Source organism: Phytophthora infestans, genomic scaffold (genome assembly GCF_000142945.1).
Source record: "Phytophthora infestans T30-4 supercont1.14 genomic scaffold, whole genome shotgun sequence".
In the NCBI taxonomy this organism is placed as follows: Eukaryota; Oomycota; class Peronosporomycetes; order Peronosporales; family Peronosporaceae; genus Phytophthora; species Phytophthora infestans.
Genome location: NW_003303745.1, coordinates 2,532,250 through 2,547,370, shown reverse-complemented (window position 1 = coordinate 2,547,370; position 15,121 = coordinate 2,532,250). Strand labels below are relative to the sequence as shown.

Sequence of the window (15,121 nt, the reverse complement as noted above, 5' to 3'; positions counted from 1 at the left end):
TTACTGATTCTCAAGCGGATGCTTGTATTCACGCGGGTGGTGGTGCTCGATGAGGCCAACGTAAATGCCAGCGCCAATGGGTCCCCCAAGCAGCGGGCCTACAATCGGCACCCAGAAGTACGAGTCGCGCAGAGTAAACACGTCCGATCCCCAGCCGGCGATCCACGAAAAGAAACGAGGACCAAAGTCACGCGCAGGGTTGATGGCGTAGCCAGAGTTCATGCCGAAAGCCATACCGATGGCCACCACCAGCAGAGCCACAGCACCAGGTTGCGTGTAGGGGTTGGCAGGCTTGTTGAGCTCGTCACCGATAGCAAAGATGCAGCCCATTAGAAGTGCCGTGCCCACCACCTCAGTCAGGAAACAGGTGCCGACCGGGACGTCGTTGCTGTACGGGTACGTGGCGAACACGCCCTGAGTTGAGGTCTTTTGGGGGTCGATCACGTTAAACATCGGGAAGTACACCACCCAGACAACGAACGCCGCTACGAAGGCGCCAAGGATCTGTGAAACGACGTAGTACGGGACCTTCTTCCACTCCATGCGGCCGAACCACGCCAGCGTGGTGGTCACGGCCGGGTTAAGGTGGGCACCAGAGACACCACCCGAAACGTGGATGCCGAACAGCACACCGAGACCCCAGCACAAGTTGATGTTGATGTACTCGCCCTTGGTGCCTTCGCTGAGCACGACCTGGGCCACAACGCCATCACCAAACATGATCATGACCATGGTGCCGAGGAATTCGGCCAGACACTCGCGGAAGAGCGGCGATTTGACTTGGAACGGCTTGGTGGGCTCGAGATTCATAAACACATCTGGTTCTTGCACGCCGACGTAGCCGTTCTCGATCTTGTCGTCGTTGCCCGACATGACAGCAGCACTTGATTAAAAAGAGTTGAAGGCGGATGATATGAACACTGCTGCCGACACTGCGAATCGGAAAGTGGGCAGCCCGCTCGAAGGCGCCTCGGGCCGAGGCTCGGCGGCGGAGCGAGACTGCAGAAGTGTTGACAGCACACGAACCGCTTGAAGTTCAACCACCGAGCATGTCTTCTTTATCCTTTGTGAATGGGAAAGCCCACATAGACTGGCAGAATTTGCGACGAAAATGGAGGCGAGTGAGCAAACCGGCGTAAGTTTTCGCGCCAGCTGCAGCTTCAGTCATGCTGTCTGCTGGTCAAGCGCAGTCCAGCGCAATCAATCCGTCAAGGATAACGGCGGGGTTGCCGCAATTATAGCGGCGATCCAGGGAGCTCAACACTATCGGCAGCGTAGACTTGGAAACTCTGCGCTCCAGTCAGGCACGTCGGTGGTCTCGACACTTTGCTGGCGGCCCTCGCTCGAGAGGTGGACTTTACTTCAGTTTTGATTAGCGTTCGTATACAGGCGCATGGATCTGTAAACAGGTTCGACGGGCGCCGCCGAATCGGTGACGCCGATGTCGAGTTAATGACCAACGTCCCCAGACCGTCTACCTGTGCTATCATGTCCAGACCACGCTTGTGCATTCAACATGATATGTAATTCGCTATCCACGCTGCGTTGAGTCTCCTTCATTTGCAGGAGACCTTTGGACCCCAAATTGATACATGTACATACATGTATACCGTACAGGCTGTACTACAGCATGTCCACTTCATATTATCTAGAGTCTAGATTCTAGACGCGTGCCAAAGTGGACTGACCAGGCAACAAAAATGTGACGAGATCACCAGTACAGCTGCTGACACCACCAGCGTGGCATCCATGAGCGCAGCCACAATATATTTTTTTCTTCCGTTTTGGCCCTTTTCAATGAGTTACATGTACATGTTCTCCAGATCGTACTGAAGTCGCAATTTATCGCACTTGACTGGATTCTTACTCAAGGCAAGTCTTTAACAAACTTACGCGATTTTGCGTTCAACCGCGCATGGAAATATTGTAATATCTGAGTGGCCGCTGTCACGCGTACTTGTGCCAGAGTCGCGCTCGAGGACGAACAATGGAGCAGAAGCACACGCCCAGAACAGCGATTGGTTCGAGGCACACAGGATTCCCACCCATTTGACGATCTCTCTCTGCACTCCCTGTAGATAGACCGTCTACATATGATTCTTCATGTTAGTCCGATAAGCCTTCGGTCCAATGCATCATTATCTGTTTTACCTGAATCTGCACACTTGGACTTCAGTCTTCAGTCTCGCTTTCTACACTGCCCGATATCACATTTGGTAGCACTTGGGCTTTTGGGGGAGGGAACATCGACTTTTGGTCACCGTATTGTGACATTTCAAATTTCAAGTTTCGGCTGACCATTTACATTTAATGCTACAGCTGGATATCAGGTAAATGGGACCACCTATCATATTTCGCAGCCGCCCTGGCGGAGAGTCTCTCGATGGCGATGAGCCAGTTGTCAGAGCACCTTATGCAGCAGAACCAGCAGTTTCCATCGGCAGTACTGGAGCAAATGAATCAACGTCACCCCGCGCCAGAATTCAAGGTAGAAGGAACAAGCATGCCTCATTTCTCTGGAATGCCGGACGAGAGCGTCGATGAGTTCATCTTTCGCGCCAAGATGTTCATGCAAGGAAAGAACCTAAATTACGATGACCAGCGTAACGACGCCCGGGTTGTTGCTATGCTAGCATCGAGTCTACGCGCTGGTGCTGCATCGTGGTACCACACCCGCGTGGCTATTGAGCAGCGTCCGATCGCCAACATCTCCGACTTTCACGCACGAGCTTGTTCCGCCGGACCTGCAGTATCGCATCCGCGCCGCCTTGCGGAAGTGTTGTCAGACAAGGGGCATTGATGATTATGTTACGGAGTTCCGCCGTTTGATTGAACAAGTTCGAGAGATGTGTAACGGGGTAAGAGATACCGTTACTAGCTTACACTATAGTGCGGAGGAAGCTCGCAATAATAAAACCAAGTCTTAGGTTTGTGTCAAATTCAACTCTGATTTATTTAGGACCAGGGCGGCTACCCCTGGCCTCGTGTGAACCACTCAAACACATGTCTCTATCTGATTGGTCAATATGTGAGTCTGGCTCCTCACTATCAACCAATCAGATGATGACACTTTGCAACACGCTACCCGTGTGCCACTTTACCTACTTATGTAGTAACTAAAGAAATATCTACCTACTTATGTAATTGGAGTTGGGCCCATTACATCACCCTCCTCTCTAAGTTGCGCTTACGCAACATAAGCGCACGGAACACATTTGAAGAAAACTCGAAAACCCAACGGAGTGAAGATGGCCGAGGACAACACGACGCAGTCAACGGGCGTTAGCACCAGCGCGACGCTGGTGACAGCAGCAAACATCGACGCACTAACGGCGGCGGTAATCCAGACAGCCGAGACACCGGCGGAGCCGACAGTCACGAGGATCAGTGCCGGAAGCACGCGGTCGCGCGTGATGGACGACGCCCTGGTTCCCTGGGACCTGTACGACTTGTCAGGAGCGGGGAATCCGGATACGCTAGACACTATGAAGACCCACTTTCGTCGCTTCCGCGCGACGCGGAAGAAATACATTGAAGGCGCTGATCGTGAGGGACTTCGTCGCTCCTGGTGTGCCTTCATCTGGCGATGGAACCGGATGTCGCGTGCTGGAGAAAGCTTTGTCGACTGGTTGGCGTATCGCGAGGAGATCCTCGCGGATCATTCGATTGGAGAGCTGCGCGTGAAGGTCTGCAACAACGCGTGGGATTTGGATCGACTCTGCTTCGTGCACGTGAGAGAGGGGTGCGAGTCCTGTGGTACTTCAACCCGTCCGACTCAACGCGAATGGAGGGAACATCTCGCTGAGCGGCCACTCAGCGGCGAGGAGTCGGGATGGATCAGAAAGTACGAGCACACCCTGTCCAGTATGGATCAGGCGGCTAATCGCGGCGGCTCACGCCGACGTTGCACGCGTCGGAGCGCGGCGTCGTTGTCGCCTCCTCGTGCGGGTCGTTCTCGTGGCCGTTCTCGATCTCGTTCGCGGTCTCCGCGGGGTGACCCGCGGAATTCTTCTTCTCAAGCAGCAGGTCTCATACTCGGTGGACCACGTTCGGAACGTCGCGGAGAAGGTTGGCGCGGGGCTCCCACGTATTATGTTCTGGGGGATAACCGAGCCAACGTACCAAGTAGCGGCGCGCGGTCGGAACCGCGCGAGGAACACGACTACGGACGTTTCGTTGAGCGGTCGAGCTGTGGGGATCTTCGTGGTCAACGATACGCTCCACAATCCAGCGCGGATCACCCACCGAGTCAATTATCGGTGGTGGGCCTTCACGATGATACGGCGTACGCCCTGTACGTTCAGGGCGAGGTGGAGGCAGCTTCGAACCGCGCGTTGGACGCTCAGGTTGGGGCTGAGCGGGCGGAAGATCGTGCCTGGCGGGCTGAGCAGATCGCGTCGGAGCTTCGTCAGTCGAATCGGGAGCTGTTATCTCGCCTACGGGGATTGGAGACGCATGTGCTTGGCTCTGCCCAGCAGGGAGATCGTCCGCGAGAGCGGGCGCCAGGGGCTGACGGCTTTCTGGCGCGTCAGGCTCGTCGGGCTGGTCGCCCGACGCATGCTCCGTCTGCTGGCTCGAATCAGGAATCGTCGCAGGGAAGTACCGCTTGAGTCGCCCGACGTAAAACGTCGGGTGGAGTCTAAGTGATGACGGGATGTCCAAGATGTAGGCGTCGCCCACAGCCTTGGTTACACGAAATGGACCGATGAAGCGTGGGGCAAGTTTGTTGGCGCCGAGGTTGGTCACGGCGGAAGCGCGGATTCCCTCGGTCGATAGGAGAACGCGATCTCCTATCTTGAATACATTCACGTTCTTTCGACCGTGCTTATCAGCTTGTTCCTTTTGCTTGTCCACTGCGTTCTGCAGTGCGTCGCGGACAAACCTTGCGATGGATTGCCTTTGCATGACGAATTCCGCAACTGCCGAGCGATCAGCAGGAAGCACCGAGGGTTTCGGTGTATAGTTTGCCGTGGTAACTTCTTGCTCACGAATCTTGCTGCCTGGATCGATCAAGTTCTGCGACGTCCATCTCGTTATCGGAGATGCAGTATGCCGAGGAGGCTTGATGGACTGCTTGGACGGAGAACGAGTCAGGGCGTTCGCACTGGCTACACCCGAAGATAACCCTGAAGTCGAGTGCGCCGGCAGGCTTGTTGACACCGGTGAGGCTACCGGTGCGTGCTGAGACACCCGTTCACGTACCGGTGATGACCACGACACGGACACGTTGTCCCTAGAGCTGAGCGCAGCTTCAGCATCCATGTCGACCGAAGGAGGTTCTCCCCCACCAAGGGTGGAGCCGCCAGCATCCGTGGGGTGACCCACGGCGAGAAGTGCCGGAACACGTGGGTGGCGAGCGTTGTTCACGAAGAACGGCGTCATACCCGTCGAAGAGTGCTCGGCGTTGTTGAGTGCGAACTCGGCTAGCGGTAGGAACGAGCTCCAGCTCGTGTACGAAGTTGCGTAGCTTCGGAGAACGTCTTCAAGGACGCGGTTGACGCGTTCTGTTTGTCCATCTGTCTCCGGATGTGTTGCAGTTGACATCAGCAATTTGGTTCCCAAGAGCTCGAAGAGGCGTGACCAGAACGCGGATGTAAACCGCGGGTCGCGGTCGGACACGATAGACTCCGGCAGGCCGTGGTGACGAAAAATCACGTCGACGAAGTGGGCCGCGGACTCTTCCGCGGTGATTGAGGCCGCCACCGGAACGAGATGGACCATCTTGCTGAAACGATCAACGAACACATGTACACCTGTGCGCCCGGCTGTATCGGGCGGAAGACCGAAGATGAAGTCCATCGAAATGGAGCGCCAGGCTTCCGTGGCGACCGGAAGAGGGCGCAATGGGGCCTGAGACGTCGAAGACGGTTTGACTCGCTGGCAAGTTTCACATGTGCGGACCCACTTGCGTACCCACTTGTACATGTGCGGCCAATAGAAGTCTCTCGACAGAGCCGCGTACGTCTTCTCGCGACCGAGATGTCCTACAGTCGGGGCGTCATGATACTCGTGGATTATGCGCGCACGTAGATCAGCGTCGTTTGGGACGACGACTCGAGGACCATCGAACCTGTCGATGCTGTACTTGAGCAGATTACTGTCCAGTCGATATCGATCGATCTGATTCCGCGTGGTCTTTGACAGGGCACTTAGCGTGTCACTACTAGGAGCACGCAGGTGCTTCATGATGGCGCCGTATATAGGGTAATCATCGTACGCTGTAGCAATCTCGTCGCCCAGCTGGAGCGTGGGCGTGGTCAACGTCAAGTTGATGCCTGACGACACGCAGACCGCACATTCGTCGTCGTCCTCATCAGCGAGCTAATGTCCTAGCGCTTCACGGGGATCGTAGTCCGGACGCCGAGACAGCGCGTCGGCGAGAATGTTATTCTTGCCCGGCTTGTAGTGAACAACGAAGTTGTACTCGGAGAGGAATGACAGCTAACGGGCCATCCGTTGCGACAAGTGAGGGCTCTTCATCGCTGTCCGCAGCGATGCGTGATCAGTGTAAACCGCAAATGACTGTTCACCGAGCAGGTACACTCTGAATTTGATCAGAGCGTACCGCATTGCCAGGAGCTCCTTGTCGTGGACTGGGTAATTCTTCTCGGCTGGCTTCAGTTGGCGCGACTGATAGCTGATAACGCGTTCGTGTTCGTCATCATCGAACTGCATCAGCGCACAGCCGATGGCAAAATCGCTCGCGTCGCAGACGACGTGGAATGGCTTTGAGTCATCAGCAAGCTTCAGTATCGGCGCAGACGCCAAGCTCTTCTTCACCGAGTCGAATGCAGCTTGGTGGTCCGATTTCCACTCCCAGATCACGTCCTTCTTCAGCAGCGAGGACAGCGGCTGGATCAACCCAGCGTAATTCTTCGTGTACTTGTGCAAGTAATTGGCCATGCCAAGCCACTGACGCAACTCAGTGGGGCTTGTCGGCGTTGGCCAAGCACAGATAGACGATACCTTCTCGGGATCCGCGCGCACACCGTTCTTGCTTACGTAGCATCCCAACACCAGAATCTCCGGTGCGCAGAAGACACATTTATTCAGGTTTGCGTAGAGCTTGTTCTCTCGCATCACCTGGAAGACTTGTCTCAGGTGTTTTAGATGTACGTCCACGGCACTGAGGTTGCCCTCAGCGCGGCTGTGCATGAAGCTGTCGTCGAAGTAACTCGGCGCGAAGTCTCGAAGCGGGCGAAGCACATGGGAGACCATGCGATTGAAGGTGGCAGGCGCGTTCTTGAGGCCCTGTGGCATCACGAGCCACTCCCAGAGCATCCCGCTCGGTGTACTTACGGCGGTGAGAGGCACATCAGATGTTCTCATCAGGATCTGATAGAATCCATCGGTCAGGTCGATGGCGCTGTAGATGACGCTGCCAGCCATATAGTCCAGTACCATGTCCTTCCGAGGGATCGGAGTCTGCGCGGGGATGGTGGCATCATTCAACTTGTTGAATGCGTGAACGATACGCCATCCCCCTGTAGCTTTCTTCACACAGAACGTTGGACTGGAATGAGGAGAGGTACTCTCACGCACGTGACCCACCTTTCGGCGGCCCTCGAAGAAGTCATCGATCGCTTTCACTTGATCACGAGGAAGTGGCCATTGTCTGGTGACGCAGTACTTCGTACCTGGCGCGAGGTCGATCTCATGCTGAACCCCACGATCCGCAGGTAGCTCGGCGGGGATCTCATCCGGGAAGACGTCGGCGTACTCGCAGGCGGTGTCGTATACGGGATTCGCTGACTCACACAAGGCCTCCCAGGACTGCGTTTGGAATCGTTCCTCTCGAGCAGAGCTTACGCTCGAGTCTGACGCACTGCTACTCGACGACGCATCACTCTCCTCTAGGCGCGGGAGACCGTACTCGACCGGGCCGGGAGCCCCTGCTCAACCGCGGCATCGTTTGACGGGAGCCCAATCGGCTCGACCGCCGAATCGTTCGGCGGGAACCTCTGCTCTACCGCCGTCTCGTTGTGTGAGAGCCCCTGCTCGACCACTGTCTCGTGTTGTGGGAGCCCCTGCTCGACCATCATCTCGTGTTGTGGAAGTCCCTGCTCGACCACCGTCTTGTACTGTGGGAGCCGCTGCTCAACCACCTCATCATCTACCTCGCGGAACCGCGAGGGCTCTTCGTTCAACAACGTAGCACAAGCCATGCAGAGAGGGCCATCGCTCGCTCTGTGCACTGCTTGTGTCGTTGCTGTTTTGTCGACGACTGTGACGTGGGGCCAGTCTCTTGGCGCCACCAAGAGGTGTGTGAAGACCTCGCTCACGTCGAATCCACGTCGACGCCTGACTGATTGGGCCAGCCAGTCAATCTCTGGCTGATATCGCGCAAGCCAAGGGATGCCCAGGATGCAGTCAAACGCGTAGTTCATCTCGATCACCAAGAAGTCGTCCTTGCTACGGAAGCCGTCGAGCGTGTACGACAAAGACACTTCACGCCGCGCAACGCGGCGAGCCTTACCGTCTGTTGGATCTCGCCCGAACCATTCCGGACGCGGACGTTCTTGGGTAGTACCGACAAACACGACGCGCGAAAGAAGTTGTTGGTCGCTCCTGAGTCAAGGAGCGCGCGCAGTGGTCGCCGGGCACCGGTGACGTGGAGGCTGACGATGATCAGTCTCGAGTCGCCCGGCGTAGTGGTAGCATTGGTGTGTGCTTGGAGCACGGGAGGGCTCGAAGGTTGGGCTGCCACCGGAGGGCCCGGTCCTTCGTCAAAGCCAGTAGGGCGCCCCGCACCTACTGGTCCTGGTCGTTTTTTGAATGAGCGACCGAGGAGTGTTCCGCGTCGACGTGAGAGACGACGGGAGCTGGCGCGCGGCACTCCGCCGCGCGATGACCCTTCTTCCCACAGCGGAAGCAAATGAGGGATCGATTGCTTCGCCCAGAGCTGCCGCGGTAGGACCCGCGACGTCGATTGCTCGACGCGTTGATGGCGTCGATCTCCATGGGCTCGGGGGTAGACGCCCGGGCTTCCGCAGGTATGGCTGCGGCGTACGATGCAGCTACCATGTAATCCTCGCGAATCGCGAGTGCAAACGCCTCCTCGAGAGAGGAGGGCTCAGCTCTGGTGAGGCAGTAGCGGGTCATACCCTCGTGCATGCCGAACACAAATACGTGGACTTGCGAGGCCATGTCGATTGGCTTGGTCACGATGCATGACGCCAGATGTCGCGTCTTCTGGACGTAATCACGCATGGACATCTGCCCTTGCCGCAGAGCGAAGAACTCTGCGCGAACGCGAGACTCATCTTGCGGGGGCTCGAACGCGAGGCGCAAGTCGCTCTGGAGAGTTTCCAGAGTCGGGAAAGCCTCGGGGTCGACAACCAGCTTCCCGAGGGCCCATTCTTTGGCCTTCCCGGTTAACCGGAAGAGGAGGAAGTTCATCTTGGCCGATGACGCCTCGATGCGTCGCGAGGCGATAGCGATGTCGATCTCGCGGAACCACCGGTTTAGCGGAAGCCGGTTTTCACCGGCGCCAGAATACGTAGACGTCTCCATCTTGACGACGTCATTCTGGGATGGACGCGAGGGAGTTGACACCCGCCGATTCCCATCGGCGAGCTCGCGTTCCATGAACTCTTGTGCTGCAAGACGTTGCTGGTCGGGCGTCGCTGAGCTCAGCAGCGATGCGACGACAGCGTCTCCGGACACCGCCACGAGGCGGTGAAGCGCTTCCCACTCCACGCGAGTGAGATGGGGGAATGCAGCATGCTCCAGGGTCGCCCCGGAGATCTGGACTTGGCTCATCGTAGACTTGGTCGTTGGAAGGACTACGAAGTGCTACCAGGTGTAACGGGGTAAGAGATACCGTTACTAGCTTACACTATAGTACGGAGGAAGCTCGCAATAATAAAACCAAGTCTTAGGTTTGTGTCAAATTCAGGTCTAATTTATTTAGGACCAGGGCGGCTACCCCTGGCCTCGTGTGGACCACTCAAACACATGTCTATATCTGATTGGTCAATATGTGAGTCTGGTTCCTCACTATCAACCAATCAGATGATGACACTTTGGCACACGCTACCTGTGTGCCACTTTACCTACTTATGTAATAACTAAAGAAATATCTACCTACTTATGTAATTGGAGTTGGGCCCATTACAAGATGAGCCAATTAAATCAGATCGATCACTTTTGCGAGGGTTTAAAGCCTAAAGGAAATCACGTATCTTCGTTGTTCCACCCTGAGCGCGGCTATATCGCATGCTCAAGCTTTTAAGCGGGCCCACTTCGCGAAGCGTTCTCGCCAGGATCGTCAACAAGGAGCTGTCTTTGGTGACACGATAGTCTCACACGGCGAAGGGCAACCAGAGCCGATGGATATCACCATGGTCAACACTCGCAGCATCTCTAAGGACGAGTGCCGAACTCGGAACCTCTGCTTTTACTGTAAAGCCTCTGATGATCGCATCCACAACTGCCCCAAGAAACTGGTCCAGGGAAACGTGCACGCTCAGCAGATGTAAGTGGAGTATCTGCTGAGCTGAATGTAACATCTGAATCTCCACAGCGAATTTTCGTTGAAACGCCACAGTCTGAGCTGAATACGGCAAATTTCCTGATATGTGGTGATTTTTCACCCGTCGAACTTAGTGGGGCAAGCTACGGTACTGCAACAGTGTCCCCGCTACTTTTGCACGAGGTTGTCGTCTACGGAACGCCTCTCCGTATGCTCGTGGACTCAGGCGCCACGCATTGCATTGTGAAACAAGGCGTCTTCGAGGATCTACCAGGCGCCAGTACAAGTCTCGTCGCTGCTCGTGGGTTTGACGGCTCGAGCAGTCTCGTCGAGTACGTACATGTAATTTGGAAGTCAGCTGCAACTGCTGCGCTACTGTCACTACCCCTTTCCTCGAATGGCCTCTGGAGCATACTTACGACGGCATTCTCGGGCAGCCGTGGCTGCGTAGAGCAAACCCCTGTATCGATTGGGGCCGGGGTATCATTAGCAGCCTGCCTCCAACGCCAACCGTTCCCCAGTCGGCTGACTGCGGTGTCCCTGGCGTCAGCGGTGCCAACCTTCCCGGTCATGTCACGGAACCCCCTACTGATCAGCTTGAGTGTAATGTACTCAGTATGGATGACTTCCTGGTCGGGTTACGCAATGGAGACTACGAGGAAATCTACCGCCTGGATATGAATGCTAGCGTCGTCAAACAAAGTTCTCTACCCGAAATTATCGCACACGTTCTCGACGAATTTGCTGACGCCATGCCAGACGGACTGCCGCCGATGCGACCCATTGAACACGATGTAGTAATGAAACCTGGCGCGCAGTCCAGCTCCAGAGCCCCTTTTCGTCACTCCGAGGTAGAGCGTGCGGCACTTAACGACTTCGTGCAGAAGCTGTTTGACAAGAAGTGGATTGAAAAGTCGTTTTCACCGTGGGTCTCCAATATTTTTGCCGTTCCGAAGAAAGGCCCCGCGACTGGCTTGATTCCCAAGCGCATTGACTGGGTGCACGTCACTGATATCGCCAAGCTTTTTCGCTGGGTAATTATTTTTCGTTATGTGAACAGCATGTCGTTGTAGCATACATTGACGAGCTTTTTGCCCGCATGGCCGGCGCGGTCGTCTTCTCGACGTTAGATTTACTGAGTGGCTATCACCAGATGCGGCTTTTGCGGCGTTCCCGGATGTACACTGCTTTTCGGGCAAATGGCAAGATTTACCAGTGGCTCGTCGCTCCCATGGGTCTTGCAGGCATGCCTGGCACTTGGACAAGCCTGATGAACGCGCTCTTTGGGGGTCCACAGTTTTCTGCATTTGTTGTCGTTTACTTGGATGATATCTGCGTATTTTCACGCTCACTGGAGGAGCACGCACTTCACCTCCGTCAAGTGTTCACTGTGCTCCGGAAAGAAAAACTATTTGTGAAGCGTTCGAAGTGCCATTTTGCACGCAACTCTGTCACGTTTCTCGGTCACATAATTAGTGAGCAACGTCTCTCCGTCGATTCTAACAGGACATCGGCTCTCGCGAACTGGCCACTTCCTCAGTCTGCACGGGATCTCCAGCGTTTTCTCGGGCTGGTCGGGTATTATCGTCGATTTGTTCCACAGCTTGCTGACCTCGTGGCTCCGCTATCGGACTTGCTAAAAAAAGATGTTGCGTGGGTGTGGACAAACTTGCACAGTCGAGCGGTGCATGGTGTCAAGCGTCATTTACTTTCCGCGCCAATTTTGCGCCCACCCGACCCTGCAAAAGCATTTATTGTGACTACAGACGCTTCCAAGCTGGCGGTGGATGGGGTGCTTAGCCAAGAACACAATGGTTTCGATCACCCGGTTGCTTACTTCAGCAAGAAATTGAACGAGAATGAGTAGAAATGGCCAGCGCAGCACGATGCTCCAGTTTGAAGACCGATTGTCCAAAGAACTCCAGCTACCTCGTCAGGCGTGGGGATAAGTCAGGGTGCGATAGAAACCAGCGACAGGCTGAGTTGTCTGTGAACACAATGAACTCGCGTCCAAGCAGATACACTCGCCACTTGCCCATATAAAGCTTAATAGCGAACAACTCTTGTTCAAGTCCATCTCAACGTCGTGATTGACGCTCTCTCGCGACCTCCCATCGAGGCAAGCAACGTAGTGTTTGATAACATGTACGGTTCCCGCTTGGAGAAGATTATTGTTCAAGGGAATCGCGCATTCGGATCTGTGGTGCAAGCAACTCTAGATATGAACGAGACTACAATGGTGACACAGCTCGATACTGCCTTTCACCGAATGATACTGGACGGATACCAGCACGATCGGGAATTACGAGGCATTGTCGATGCCTTCAAAAAACAAAAAGCTCTTCTTACAAGCACCCTCGCTTTTACTATCAGAACAGCCTGCTGAAATTGAAGAGCGTCGGCCGTGCGAACATCACCGTGCTACCTGTCGTCGACGAAATTATACTGCGAGTCCTCCATGATTACCACGACAACTCGATTTCAGCTCACCCGGGAGTGACTCGTACGTATCTGGCTGTAAGACAATGGTTCTACTGGCAAGGCCTTCGAAAACACGTTGAACAGTTCGTTCTAACGTGTGAATGCTGCGTGAGGAGTAAGAGCAACACCAGAGCTCACCAGGGTTTGCTGCAGCCGCTTCCGATTCCAGACTACTGTTGGCAGCAGGTTACCATGGACTTTGTTACATGTTTGCCGATTTCGAATGGCTACAATGCGGTACTCGTTGTGGTGGATAAACTCAGCAAGCGGCCGTGTTATATTCCGACTACGAAGGACGTGATGGCGGAGGTTACTGCCCACCTTTTCTTCGACCATGTTGTGCGATACTACGGCTTGCCCTCGAGTATTGTGAGTGACCGCGACAGCAAGTTCTGCAGCAAATTTTGGACCGCGTTGATAGTGTACATGGGATAAAATTGCGTATGACGGTGAGCAAAAGTGCTCAGGCTGATGGTCAGTCGGAGCGCCAAATTCGGACATTGGAAGACGCACTTCGATGCACTGCATCGCACTATGGCGATGACTGGATCGCTGTATCTCCGACGGTGGAGTATGCCCACGCCACTGCAATCCACCCCTCGACTCAAATTTCACCTTTTCAACTGGACACAGGAAGGCAGCCAGCGGCAGAGATTCGAATGCAAGAAATTGCGGCCGGACCACATGCACGGATTGTTGAGGCACGTGAGGAAATAGTGAGAATCGCCAAGGAACAGTTAGCGAAAGCTCAGCAGAGACAAGTGGAGTACTACAATCGACGGCGCAGGGATGTCCATTACAGTGTAGGAGATTGGGTGTATTTGGACGCGAAAGTAGTGAACTTGGCGGAAGTTGGACAACCGGAATACGATCCTACAAAGAATCCGAACGTGAACAAGTTATTGCCCCGTTGGATTGGACCCTACAAGATTACAGCACGAATTGGAGAAAATGCGTATCGCGTCGAGTTGCCCACGGTGTTACAGCGGCGGCACCCAACCTTCAACATCAATCAGCTAAAACTGTCTATCGAGAATCCGCCATACTTCGCGAATCGTTCTCTCTCGAAAGCTGCTCCTGCTATCTACGACACCCATGGCAACCGAATTTATGTCGTGAAAAAACTGCTTCAACGGCGAACTCGCAAAGTCAAGCTCCAGTACCTTGTGAAATGGCTGGATCTACCCGAAACGCAAAACTCATGGGAACCTGTTCAAACACTTCGACGCCTCTCACCCTGGAAGCAGCTTCTTAACTCCTGCGACAAGCGCCAAGGGCAGGTCAACTCCGGGAGGTTGTAATATCTGAGTGGCCGCTGCCACGCGTACTTGTGTACGATTCGCCAGAGTCACGCTCGAGGACGAACAATGGAGCAGAAGCACACGCCCAGAACAGCGATTGGTTCGAGGCACACAGGATTCCCACCCATTCGACGATCTCTCTGCACTCCCTGTAGATAAACCGTCTGCATATGATTCTTCATGTTAGTCCGATAAGCCTTCGGTCCAATGCATCACTATCTGTTTTACCTGGATCTGCACACTTGGGCTTCAGTCTTCAGTCTCGCTTTCTACGCTGCCCGATATCACAAATATTAATAACCAATTTGGAAGGGGTAATGTGGTACAGAAGCCCCCCCCCTGAATAAGCGTTGCTTGGACTTCATATACCTTTTTATATCGGATCAAATGGATTGGGGATACTATAAACAAATCACAAAAAGCGCTGAGAATTCCCTATGTGAGTTAATTAGACGACCCCCTACGCTTATTGAGGGTGACTTCTGTAATAAAACTGAATTAATTTCGACGACAAAAATAAATCCCGATAATTTTAATTTTGGAATATGAAAACATGGTTCGATACTTCGCAGCTGGCACTCAAAAAGTGCAGCATCAGGGGTCCAATGGACGCCGCCAAAATTAGCATACATTCGTCATATGACAAATACAGTAAGCCTGTCGTAAGGCGGAATGTAACATCTGCCATAAGGCGGTCAACCTCCAGCCGTTTCAAAATTGTCTCCAGAACTGGCTTATGTGTATTCGGTTGCGTTCGGAATAAAGATGAATTATTTGCAATTGCTACCGTGTAGGACATTTTCCGCTCTGCCACAGTTATGGGACACTTTTTGATCAATGTAAAAAAATATTTAGATAACTCTAA

The 15,121-nt window shown here is 54.2% G+C and overlaps 1 protein-coding gene across 1 annotated transcript; it reads right to left on the bottom strand.

The window, feature by feature from the left end:
- On the bottom strand, positions 1-873 carry PITG_09355 (aquaporin, putative; the record flags this gene model as incomplete). Its single annotated transcript, XM_002903579.1, has 1 exon — positions 1-873. One exon carries the CDS (start codon positions 871-873, stop codon positions 1-3), a length of 873 nt encoding a protein of 290 aa, XP_002903625.1.
- Positions 874-15,121: the final 14,248 nt, after the last annotated feature.